At 46.7% G+C, this 13853-nt stretch overlaps 1 protein-coding gene across 1 annotated transcript in view; it reads right to left on the reverse strand.

Annotated features, from left to right (window-relative positions):
* Positions 1 to 13853, reverse strand: part of CUBN (cubilin) — a 365663-nt gene that overhangs the window by 34773 nt on the left and 317037 nt on the right. The window contains exons 60-63 of the mRNA XM_040352464.1: positions 8610 to 8815; positions 5050 to 5212; positions 3872 to 4071; positions 769 to 916 (exon numbers count right to left, since the gene is read on the reverse strand). Of these exons, the coding sequence (XP_040208398.1) occupies positions 769 to 916; positions 3872 to 4071; positions 5050 to 5212; positions 8610 to 8815 (717 nt within the window). The remainder of the gene's footprint in view (positions 1 to 768; positions 917 to 3871; positions 4072 to 5049; positions 5213 to 8609; positions 8816 to 13853) is intronic.

The following is a 13853-nucleotide window of genomic DNA, read 5'->3' on the forward strand; positions in this document are numbered from 1 at the left end:
AGGGGGAGTGTACAATTTAAATCAGGCGGGTTCCCGCGCCGATTTAACTGCGCATGCGCCACCGGCGAAATTTCCCAGTGCGCATGCTCCAAATGACATCGCTAGGACGTCATTGTTTTCGGCGGCTACGTAAATTCCGCCCATCCGTATTCCCGATCGACTTACGCAAGCAACGTAAAAATTTGAATCTCCGCGCGGGAACGACGGCCATACTTAACATTAGCTACCCCTCATATAGCAGGGGTAACTATCCACCGGAAAAAGCCTAACGCAAACGACGTTAAAAAAAAGCGACGGGCGGGTGTTCGGACTTGAATCGGCAGTTCTCCTCATTTGCATATCCGACGCGTAAAAAAACGCGACGACACCTAGCGGCCGGCGGTAGATTGCAGCCTAAGATCCGACTGGTGTAAGGCACTTACACCAGTCGGATCTAAGGGAGATCTATGCGGAACTGATTCTTATAAATCAGTCGCATAGATCTGACCGTCGGATCTCAGAGATACGACGGCGGATCAGGAGATCTGCCGTCGCATCTCTTCATGAATCTGGCCCAGTGTGTCCGCAGCTCATAGCGTGCTTGTGTCCTCAAGGCCTTCTGCTATCACTGTATCATCATCCATATCCATCCATATATGTTTTATCAAATTGTTCTAATAAAAATACCTTTTTAGATTACCTTTGTGTTAATACACAGATATGTTTTATGCTGTTTTCTGATTTATCTGAAAAAAAAACTTCTAATGAACATTTGGGGAAGAGACTTACTTGCCACTTGATAGGTAAAGGTGAGTCTACTGCCAGGCGTGTATTCTTGCGACTTAAATGTAATGGTAGCTGTACGTCCGTAGGAGTAAAAGTCGGGTATTTTAATAGTTTCATTGGCGCAGAATTTTTGGACTTGTCCAAAGTCACCCTGCAGATAGAGGCATTGAAATGACACATCTCATTACATAAACATGAAAACAAATAGCATACAGTACATTCTGAGCAGTCTTCATGTATAAATAAAAGGCCACATTTCCAATACTATAAGAAAAAAAAATTACAGTACCAGTGCTGTTTGGCTTCGCCACTTGGCCCGTTAACATATTTGGCCAATCCCATGAACTTGAAGCGTATGACATCACTTTGGTTCACACCGCTTCTTCATTTCACTATTCCAGCTGAGCCCCGAAATGTAAGGAAGACTCTGCTTAGACCAGTGATGGCGAACCTTGGCACCACAGATGTTTTGGAACTACATTTCCCATGATGCTCATGCACTCTGCAGTGTACTTGAGCATCATGGCAAATGTAGTTCCAAAACCTCTGGGGTGCTAAGGTTCGCCATCACTGGCTTAGACTGTTGTCATTTTATGCAGAGTATTTCTCATCCCCCCAACAGTCAACTAAGCTGCTGAAATGAGGGAGCATTTTATGCTGAAAGTGACATCTGATCTGAAAGTTCTCTAAAAAAAAACTCTGAGGGCTTCACAGAACAGCTGTATTTATACTGAGATTACATTACACACAGGTGGACTCTATTTACAATAAGGTAATTTCTGAAGGCAATTGGTTCCGCTAGATTTTAGTTGGGGGTATCAGAGTAAAGGGGGGCTGAATACAAATGCACGCCACACTTTTCATATATTTATTTGGAAAAAGAATTGAAAATCATTTATCATTTTCCGTCCACTTCACAATTATGTGCCACTTTGTGTTGGTCTATCACATAAAATAGATTTACGTTTTTGGTTGTAACATGACACAATGCGGACAATTTCAAGGGGTATGAATACTTTTTCAAGACACTCTACAAATCCTCTGGCAGGCAAATCAGCTGTCGTATACTGTATGTATTTCATCCATGTATTTAGCTGTTTGCCTGAAGCTCAGCTTTAAAGTGATTTGTTTTGCAATTGCACTTAAAATGGTTTTAAAGGTAGAAGTTTTTTAGCCTTAATGCATCCGCTGCATTAGGGTATATGCAGCTCCCCTTATAGCCCCCTCTTATACTTACCTGAGCCCAATCTCAATCCCAGAGCTGTGCCTGAGAGCAGTGGCTCTGTCCTCTCTCTCTCTCTTCACTGGTCATGAAGGCAGCAGTGGGAGACATTGGCTCCTGCTGCTGTCAATCACAGCCAGTGAGAGCAGAGAGGGTGAGGCCAATCATTTACCCGGCAAACAGAGAGAGAGTTGGTAGCTTATCTCTCCACTCTGCTTGGATTAGTTTGGCTCCTATTCTCAAATACAGCATACTGGCACATTTTGTGCATAGTCGGCATTAGCCAAATTCAGATTTATACTCCTTTTCCAAGTCTTGGCGTTTTCAACTCCGAGAAGATTTACAACTATTATTAATGTTGAATCTTGCGGAAAATATGATTGATTCTATTTTTTGATCATTGAACTAGGAAATCTGGTTCAAATTAGGCTCTTTCCTACTGTGACTTTTTGATTGGACAAGGAGGGGATTTGATCTATGGCTCCAGAACTGGCTACGGGGATATGCGATTAGTTTACTCTTTGATCATTTTTATATGGATCTGGACTGGTTATCTATGTATCACCTGTAAAGCTCCTGAAGAAGCTCATCGAGAGCGAAACATGTTGAGCGATTTCGTTACAGGCCTTTAGCTCATGGTTGAGCATGATCTACTTCCATTGGATGGTTTTCTATATGTTTATTACATTTTGTGTCCTATTTTGTAAAATAAAAATTCTATTTTTTTTTATTTTCGTACCATTGGTTTATTGACACCGTTTAACCACTTAAGCCCCGGACCAAAATGCAGCTAAAGGCCCAGGCCAGGTTTTGCGATTCGGCACTGCGTTGCTTTAACAGACAATTGCGCGATCGGGCTCCCAAACAAAATTGACGTCCTTTTTTTCCCACAAATAGAACTTTGTTTTGGTGGTATTTGATCACCTCTGCGGTTTTTATTTTTTGCGCTATAAACAAAAATAGAGCGACAGTTTTGAAAAAAATGCATTATTTTTTACTTTTTTCTATAATAAATATCCCCCAAAAATATATAAAAACATTTTTTTTCCCTCAGTTTAGGCCGATACGTATTCTTCTACATATTTTTGGTAAAAAAAAAAATCGCAATAAGCGTTTATCGGTTGGTTTGCGCAAAATTTATAGCGTTTACAAAATAGGGGATAGTTTTATTGCATTTTTATATTACTAATGCCGGCGATCATCGATTTTTTTTCGGGACTGCGACATTATGGCGGACACTTCGGACAATTTTGACACATTTTTGGGACCATTGTCATTTTCACAGCAAAAAATGCATTTAAATTGCATTGTTTATTGTGAAAATGACAGTTGCAGTTTGGGAGTTAACCATAGGGGGCGCTGAAGGAGTTATGTTTCACCTAGTGTGTGTTTACAACTGTAGGGGGATGTGGCTGTAGGTCTGACGTCATCGATTGTGTCTCCCTATAACAGGGATCACTCGATCGATGCAGCCGCCACAGTGAAGCACAGGGAAGCCGTGTTTACATACGGCTCTTCCCGTTCTTCAGCTCCGGGGACCGATCGCGAGGGGGTGGCTACAAACGAATAGCCGCCCCTCATCCCGGATCGCTCCCAGACGATTTCCGACCGCCGCATGTACCGGGGGGTCCCGATCGGACCCCCGACCCGCGGAAAGGCAGGGACGTACATGTACGCCCATCTGCCTGTACGTGCCATTCTGTGGACGTATATGTACATGCAGTGATCGTTAAGTGGTTAAAGTCCCAGGGTTTTGTTAACCTTATTCCCATTTCTCTCTAATGCATTTTCATATGGGATGAGGTGTCTAGATTTGAGTGTCCCACAAACTGCTCTTATACTTGTAGTTTTGTTTTCATAAAAAAATAAAAAAAACTGTAGTACCACAGGTAAGTCCGAGAGCTCCAGATAATTCTCAGAACAGTCCAGACCAGGAGGGAGGTTAAAGTTCTGAATTGTCAGCTTTACGCTCTCTTGTGGCAGGGAATCAATCGTCCAGACACACGATGTGAATGGTGGATAGGATTCTGGGGATGTCATCGTTGTTACGGCAGATGTTGCGTTATGGATGCCTCCACATAGTACTGTGAAAGAAACAAAATAATAAATTTTTATACCACAGACATATTCTACGGAAGACAATGAATCAGCCACAAAAGGACATACTGTACAAGGTAATTCTGCTACCACAGGCACATCTACATAATTCAGGGTCAAAAACCAACTTATCTACCTATACATTTTTGTATTGTGGGAAAACCAGAGACAAGGCTCAGAACAATACAATCTTCAAGCAGGTAGTCTTCCTGGTGACATTAGAGCAATGGACTCACAAGACTATACTGATAACCACTGACTTCAGGAGCTAGGGGCCACCAGGAATTAGAACAGTTTGCTTTCTGTAATGTGATATTATTGTAAACCTGTTTTAAAGTTTCAGAATAAAGGTTTTGTCTAAGAACAGCCATTGTAACGTGATATTATTTTGTTAAAGCGGGAGTTCACCCGAATTTTTTTTTTAACATTAGATTGAGGCTCGTTTTGTCAAGGGGAATCGGGTGTTTTTTTTTTAAATCGAAGCAGTACTTACCGTTTTAGAGATAGATCTTCTCCGCCGCTTCCGGGTATGGTCTTCGGGACTGGGCGTTCCTATTTGATTGACAGTCTTCCGCCAGGCTTCAGACGGTCGACATACATCGCGTCACGAGTAGCCGAAAGAAGCCGAACGACGGTGCGGCTCTATACGGCACCTGCGCACCAACGTTCGGCTACTTTCGGAAAATCGTGACGCGATGTATGCGACCGTCGGAAGCCTGTCGGAAGACTGTCAATCAAATAGGAACGCCCAGTCCCGCAGCCCATACCCGGAAGCGGCGGAGAAGATGTATCTCTAAAACGGTAAGTACGGCTTCGATTGTAAAAAAAACACCCGATTCCCCTTGACAAAACGAGCCTCAATCTAATGTTAAAAAAAAGTTTTTTGGGTGAAGCTCCACTTTAACCATGACGGTGATGAAAAACCTGGTGGCCCACCACTCTTCGGTGGTTTTAGTACTACTTACAATCAGTAATCTCATATGTGGCATTGAATCCTGCCCGTTCCACTGATGAATCGCTGAAAAACCAGACTGTCAGGAAGTTGCTGGTAGTAGTGAAGTTTGCAGGAGTGTTATTGCCACAGAATGTACCTTGTAGGTTGCTGTTTGTGCTACCGCCATCAAAGATCTAAAAGAAACAACACCAATATCAGAACAAATACGGGGAAAAAATCCTTGCCCACAAAAGTGAAAAAAGCTAACTCCAGTAAGTCCTGTTTTCATTGAAAATTACCATAGCCAAAGGTTTGGCTATTTTGACATAGTAGTTGGGCTTTTGTGATAAAATAATGCTGAAAGGTATGTGGGTAGTATTTATTACCAATGCAGGGCCACCCAGGTCAATAAAATGTCCACAGCAATGGCCTAGAATAGTGGTCTACAAACTGTGGCACTTTGCTTGCTCCAGCCCTGGGGGCACTATTTGTCATGGATCTGCCACTTAAGGGTTAACGGTGCAGACTGATTTCAGTGATTAACAGCAGGCTGCCCTATTTAAACACTTCAGCAGCACAGGGTCTTTGCTGGCTGATCTGCAGTTCTGACGTGGATACTATCTGAGACCTGTTTGCTATCTGAAACCTGATTTGAACACTGAACCCGGCTTGTTTGACCACTCTACCTGAAACCTGATTTGAACACAGAACCCGGCTTGTCTGACTCCTCTCATCTCTCCTATCCTGACCCGGCTCCGTTTGACCATCCGCCTGCTTGACTTCACTGCTGCCAGATCCACCTGCTTGTTTACCGACTATTCTTCAGCCATCTTTCTGCACGATCACCTGTTATGACCCGGCTTGTCTGACCCTGCTTTCCCGGTATACCTGAACTGTACTAAACTTGTGCCGCTGTAGTCGCAGCTTCTGTGCGGGTCGCTGACCCTTCCTCCGCTGAGCGTTCAGCATCTTCTTGCCAGAGGAATTCGCCCACCTGCTTCTACACTTCACCACCCGGCACTCCTACCCCTCTGTGCTCCAAGCCCGCTGTCTCATATCCAGTGGCTCGCGAACCAGAGTCGTAAGAGAGGCTACCCTGCATCAGACTCTACAAGACCAGGTACGTGACAGTTCCTCCCTTCTCCGTATACATGGGACTATTCCTCCCACTGACACCAACAATGGGGAATAATTACTGCTACTGATACCAGGGAAGAGGCACTATTCCTCCCACTTATACTAATGGTGGAGCAGTATTCCTCCAAACAATACCAATGGTGGGGCACTATACCTCCCACTTATACCGATGAAGGGCACTATTTCTCCCGCTTATACAAATGGTCGGGAAACATTCCTCCAAATAATACTAAAGTTGGGGCAACATTCCTCCTACGAATACCAATGATGGGGCACTATTCCTTCTCCTACTGACCACAGGTACTGTGTAATTTTTGATACTCCCACTCACTGCGAAGCCTGAGGCATTACTCCCACTGATACCTGGACATTTTCTACTCCCACTGACCGCAATCCGCTTCCACCCTTGAAGCTTGAACGACAGTAAACTGGCCCTTTGTTTAGAATGTTTGGAGACCCCTGGCCTAGATAATCAGGGATATCCTGATCTTCCAGTTTAGGGTATTATAATGGTTAAAAACACCATACTGTCTAGAGTTAGAGGATCCAATAGGACAGTGGTAAAGACCACTATACTATTTCTATAGAAATGTAAACAATCCCTTACCACAAGAGGCCCATCCAAATTTTATAATATGAATCTTTATGAGAATCAGTAGAGCTCGAAATGTTGGAGGAATTGCACTTTCAGATGTAAGGGTCTTGGAAGGGTTTTTCGACTAGCAAAGACAACATGAAGGCAGAAGATGGGAAGAGATTTTTTCCAATGTTATTCCCTTTTATCCTGGCATCCAACACCTTTCTTTACATTCACTCTAAAGTGGTAAAAAAAGGGCTCCTTGACTAGGTCAGCAAGAAGAGGAAGCAAATTACCTGCTCCAATAGGGTAAGATACTCTTAATTTTTGCCACACACACCTTCCTAAAACCATCTTTTTTGGAGCAGTGGTGTAGCAGACAAGGCTGGATTTATAAGCGAGCAAAAGGGACAATTGCCCCGGGTCCCCTCTGACAGAAGGGGCCCTCCTCTATACAAAAAAATTATAGAAAACAATATAGAAAAATTATATATAAAATATTATTAAACGTATAATAAAAAACGTACTCTCTTTTATTAAATGAATAAATATCTTGTGAGATAATATTTTGCCGGCCATCATCTGTAAAACTGTTAACTGGTATAATGAAATTTGACTGCTCAAGCAAACCCAACATAGAGCACTATATTACTTTGTGTGTGGGCATGTGTGACCTCAAAATGACATTATGTCATGCATTTTGAGAATGCAAATCAACTCTGTGTATAAGGGGCCCCCCGAAACCTGAAGTGCCCCGGACCCCCAAGGGGTCTAAATCTGACCCTGGGTGCAGAGGTGCCTAGTGCCCACGATTTAGGAAATCTGGGCCAGATTCTCAGTGGAGATACGACGGCGTATCTCCAGATACGCCGTCGTATCTATGCGCCTGATTCTTAGAATCAGTTACGCATAGATATCTGTTAGATCCGACAGGCGTAAGTCTCTTACGCCGTCGGACCGTAACTGCATTTTTACGCTGGCCACTAGGTGGCGCTTCCGTCGAATTCCGCGTTGAGTATGCAAATTAGCTAGATACGCGAATTCCCGAACGTACGCCCGGCCGACGCAGTAAAGTTACACCGTTTACGTTAGGCTTTTCCTGGCGTATAGTTACCCCTGCTATATGGTGGCATAAGTGCAGCGTAACAATGTTAAGTATGGCCGTCGTTCCCGCGTCGAAATTTGAAAAAGTTAAGTCGTTTGCGTAAGTCGTCCGTGAATGGGGCAGGACGTCATTTACGTTGACGTCGAAACCAATGACGTCCTTGCGGCGTACTTTGGAGCAATGCACACTGGGAAATTCCACGGACGGCGCATGCGCCGTTCGGGAAAAACGTCAATCACGTCGGGTCACAGTACATTTACATAAAACACGCCCCCCTGATCCAAATTTGAATTAGGTGGGCTTACGCCGGCCGATTTACGCCACGCCGCCGCAACTTACGGAGCAAGTGCTTTGAGAATACAGCACTTGCCCGTCTAAGTTGCAGAGGCGTAACGTAAATCGGATACGTTACGCCGCCGCAAAGATACGCGGTTCTATGTGAATCTAGCCCTCTATGTTTAGGGTCAACTACTTGAAGAACATATATGATGCTTAAAGGACATACATACAATTATTAGCATGTTATAGGGCTACACAGTCATGTTCATCCTGCCAGGGGGATACCCTTCTGTATGCCTAGTGCACAAAATTGGAAAATGCAATAAAGGTGGCACATTAAATATTGTCTGATTGTGTTTTTTTTGTAATCTCTGCCAAGTGTAAATCAGATAACTATGGGGAAAATATCATCAGATCTGTTTGCTCATCTCTGCTTAGAACCCACAGAGAATGCACTGATAGTAGAATAGATATAGGATGTTTGTCTTCTTACCTTGACATAGTCATATGTGCATTCCCTCATGACCGCTGATTCCAGTATAAACCCAGTAAATGTCAGCTTTATCTGTTTGTTTACAGAAGCTGCAATAGTCCAAACACAGTTCAGGTTCTTGTCGTATCTCCCATCATTACTGGAGTCCGGAGATCTGAAATGGCCGGTGGTATTAGTCAGATAACCACCACATCCATGCTGAGGTCCTGACAAAGGAAAAAGAAAATATAGATTGTGGCTGACTTTAAAATAACTGGCAATAGTTTAAAAGGGTGTTTTAGTTTTTGCTCCAAATTGGCAAAATGACAGGTTCTCTTGATAGAAACAACCCCATAGATACTCACCTACCTGCACTACCCTACTGCTTTGTTCCTCCATTGGAGCCAAGAGTTTTACGGTAGTGTTGGAGCTTACACAAGGTTACGCTCTGCGACTTGCTGGGTGTTTAATCCTGGGAGAAGATTACATTCTCCTCTACACCCAGCAGAAACCAGAATTTACCAAAAACACTTGACTATGGTATAAATACATACACCCTTATCTGCTAAGACCCACATTTTACTCAACTTTTACCTTAATAAATAACTGAGACCACTACTGTAATCTTTGGAGTAAAAACTGGCCGTAGCAGCCTCCATTTATTTTTTAAATAACCTTTTTAAATATTAAAACACATTAAATAACATTTCCACACATAAACATAAGTAAACCTGAAACACAATATTAACACTACTGGTGCTGGACTTTGCAGGCACATTAAACCATTTTAACCATGCTAAAACTTTTATGAGCACTGCGATACCTAAATCTGGTCTTAGGCCTCAAGCCGACAAGCTGACTCAGAGACGACCTTACCTGACCGCAGTGCCCCCATTAACCCCTTCCCAGCTACACCTTGGTAGACTGGACTACCAGCCCCTTCAGAACCCATACCACCTCTGGGTAATGGCATCCACTTTAGGGTACTTTCTTCTCCTGCAAAGTCCAAAACACCCGCCGCCGCCACGACATCATAACTTCGCCCTGTGTGGAGAGACAGAAAAAAGAAAAAACAGGAAAGCACCCCAGACCACAAACACCCTATCACATCCCCATTTTTACCCCCATAAACCAATCGCCCCCTCAAACCAACCAGCAAAAAAGGGAGGGTGGGTGGGAAACTTCGCCCCTCGTGCTGTTAGCCCGGGAAGCGTGGGAGGGTGATTTATAACCTCCCCTCCCACCGCTCTCCTTCACTGCAACCCCTCCCACTGACCATGGCAGGGCTTTCCTTTAACCCCGTCATGGCCGGCCCTGCGCCTATGCTGTGGGTTTTTTGCTCCGGGCCTCTCTTGACTATGGTATAAATACATACACCCTTATCTGCTAAGACCCACATTTTACTCAACTTTTACCTTAATAAATAACTGAGACCACTACTGTAATCTTTGGAGTAAAAACTGGCCGTAGCAGCCTCCATTTATTTTTTAAATAACCTTTTTAAATATTAAAACACATTAAATAACATTTCCACACATAAACATAAGTAAACCTGAAACACAATATTAACACTACTGGTGCTGGACTTTGCAGGCACATTAAACCATTTTAACCATGCTAAAACTTTTATGAGCACTGCGATACCTAAATCTGGTCTTAGGCCTCAAGCCGACAAGCTGACTCAGAGACGACCTTACCTGACCGCAGTGCCCCCATTAACCCCTTCCCAGCTACACCTTGGTAGACTGGACTACCAGCCCCTTCAGAACCCATACCACCTCTGGGTAATGGCATCCACTTTAGGGTACTTTCTTCTCCTGCAAAGTCCAAAACACCCGCCACCAGCACCCAAAGGTAACTCCTTACCTTTGGGCGCCCCTCCACACCCTCAACGCTCGCTGGATCCCGTCTTGCAGGCCCAACACCCACATGTCAATCCCCACGTCGGTCAAATGTACTCCATCTTTCAGCTGATACCTCCACATATCCACCTCCAGCTCAGGGTGTCTAACCACCAAGCCACCATTCCTGATCACAAACTTAGCCACGTCCCGATTGATCTTTCTCCTGGCCCTGTTCACGCCTTCCCACGATCTGGCCATCCGCCATGATGACCTGCCCACAATGTCGGACCATATCACTACCGTATCCGGGTAGGACATGCGAATTCGCAGAAAATCGAATTTGATGTCGCGTGCGACATCCAACATAGTACGAATCCCAAGGTCGTTGCCCCCCGCATGTATCAACAAAACATCCGGCGGGCGATCCAACCGTGCAAACTTGTGCACTTCCGGCACCACCCTGCTCCACAACATCCCCGGGAACCCCAACCACCGCACCATCGCTTCCTGTCTTGGGATCCCCAGCTGTCGACCGTCCGGTCGCCTATCTGCTCTTGCCGCCCCCCTATGAACGAAGGAGTGGCCCATAATCCAGACCAGCCCTTGTCCCGCACCTGAAAGACAGCAAGTAAGAAAACCATCACAAATAAGTCCCATCGGGAGACGAACCCCATCCCCGACCCCAACATGTTCCCTTAACCAAAAAACCCCCGTTCCACTCCCACCAACATTGGAAGTGGCCCCTTAACTTTCTTGGGACGTATGTTAACCTGCACCCCCACTCACCCCTAATTCTACCATGAGCTGGGGCCTGACATATAGTCGAAACCTCCTAGACTCCCATCTGCCAATCCTCTTCACCAATTCCTCATCCAAGCCACAACGGGCCGCTTCCGTCGCAGCCCCAATCCGAAACGAATGCGCCGAGAACTCCTGAGCCACAAGGCCCAAAGCCCCCAGGCACCGTCTAAACACCGTCACGAATTGATACCGCGACAACGCCGTACCATCCTCATGCAGCAAAAAAGACCCGCCCAACTCCGGCCGTACGTCCAAAAATTCCTGCACCACCCTAACAGGGCATAATTCCGACCCCTCAATAGGGAAAACTCGCACCACTTTTCCCTTCCCTTTCTGGTCCGTCTTGGACCGACGTAGTAACATTTTCACCCCTTCTCGCGTCCATGCCACATCACCGGCCAACATGCCACCCTGTACCGTCTTCGAGGGGCTAACCAATTCCCCTATTCGAAAAGCTCCAAAAAACGCCAACGCGAACGCCACCCTAAACAATAACACCTCAAACTGGGACGAACAAACTGTCCCCAACTTTCCCATAATACCCTTCAATATTTCAAACGACACCGGGCGCCGGGAATCCGCCCGACGCCCCTGTTTCCTGTAACCTTTAAGGGCCTGCCGGACACAAAAGTCCTTAGTAAAGTCCGGACACCCTTGCCACTTAAACAGAAAAGCCAAGCCGGCCAATTTTTTGTCCAACATGGACTGAGACACCCCGGCCTCCATGTTCCTGGCCAAGAAATAAATCACCAATCCCTTGACCTCGGGACCGGCCGGGTCCACCTCGGCCTCCCTAACCAGAGCCTGCCATTCTGCCCAAACCTTCTCATAAGCCCTCCAAGTGGTCACACTTACCGACTTTTTGATCCAACTGGAGACGATTCCAACGGAATCCTCCAAAGCCACTCCGGACAGGGTACCCCTTGCTCCTCTGCCTCCGGCACCAACTCCCGAAACCGGTCCCACTGAAAGCGAGACAGAGCGTCAGCCACTACATTCTCCACCCCCGGTAGATGCACCGCATACACAAATATGTTCATCTGCAAACAGCGCAGCACCAGGTGCCGTAATAGCCGAATAACTGGAGGAGAGGACGCCGTAACTCTGTTGATCACCTGGACCACCCCCAGATTGTCCCCATGGAACCGCACCTTCCGGTCCCGGAAGGCCGCCCCCCACAACTCTACTGCCAGCACCACCGGAAACAATTCCAACAGCACCAAGTTCTTTGTGAACCCCGCCTCCAACCAGGCCTGAGGCCAAGGGCCCGCACTCCATTGCCCCTGAAAGTATGCCCCAAAACCTGCGCCTCCGGCTGCATCCGTGAACAACTCCATGTCAAAGTTACTAACCGGACCGGACATCCACAATGCCCTGCCGTTAAAGGATTCCAAAAAGGAGTGCCACACCAACAAATCCTCCCTATGTTCTCTCCCCAGGCGCACATAGTGCCTGGGTGACCTGACCCCCGCTGTGGCCGCCGAAAGGCGCCTGCAAAAAACCCTCCCCATGGGGAGAATGCGGCACGCAAAGTTTAGCTTCCCCAGGAGCGACTGCAGCGCTCGGAGTTGCACTTTCCGCAAACCAACCATCTCCTGTATCTCAGCCTTGAGGCCTTCCAGCTTGTCCAGTGGCAACCTACATTCCATCACCTCCGAATCAATTACAATGCCCAAGAATTGGATGACCGATCTCGAACCCTCCGTTTTCTCGGGCGCCAGCGGCACACCAAAACGCTCCGCAATGTGTTCCAGCGTGGCCAACAACACTGCGCAAATCCGTGACCCCGCCGGTCCAACGCAGAGAAAGTCGTCCAGATAGTGGATCACGGAGCTCACTCCAGACACATCCCGAACCACCCACTCCAGGAAAGAACTAAACCGTTCAAACAGCACGCAGGAAATGGAGCAGCCCATCGGTAGGCACTTGTCTACGTAGAACTCCCCACCCCAATGGCAACCCAAAAGCCGAAAACTATCCGGGTGGACCGGCAGGAGCCGAAACGCCGCCTCAATGTCCGACTTGGCCATCAAGGCCCCCCGGCCATACCGCCTAACCCAGCCCACCGCAGCGTCAAAGGAGGTGTAGCTCACCGTACACTCCTCCATGCTGATAGCGTCGTTAACCGACCCCCCCCCTTGGAAACGACAAATGATGAATGAGCCGGAATTTGTTCGGCTCCTTCTTAGGCACCACCCCCAAAGGTGAAACCACCAAATCGTCCAAGGGAGGCGAAACAAATGGGCCCCCCATCCTGCCCAACGCCACTTCCTTCAGCAGTTTCTCCGAAACCACCTCCGGATGTTGTAACGCGGAACGCAAATTCTTTGCCACCGGGGGGACCACCGCCAACTTGCACGGAATGCTGAAACCCACGGAGAATCCCCTTTCCAACAACAGGGCGGCCGCCCTGTCAGGATATCTACCGAGAAACGGTCGCATCCTTTCCACCATCACCGGAGTCTTCCCTCTTACTTGAAGCATCTCCGGAACGGCCCTTGCCTTGTTTAAAACACCGGGAAGAGGGGTGATTGCCACCACAGCCGGAGCACTCGTGCTTGAACCGGCAAGACCCTCCGAACTTGCAGTTTCCTTCGTTGAACTGCCAGCAGACCCCCTT

The sequence above is a fragment of the Rana temporaria genome, chromosome 5 (assembly GCF_905171775.1).
Source record: "Rana temporaria chromosome 5, aRanTem1.1, whole genome shotgun sequence".
NCBI classification, from domain to species: domain Eukaryota; kingdom Metazoa; phylum Chordata; class Amphibia; order Anura; family Ranidae; genus Rana; species Rana temporaria.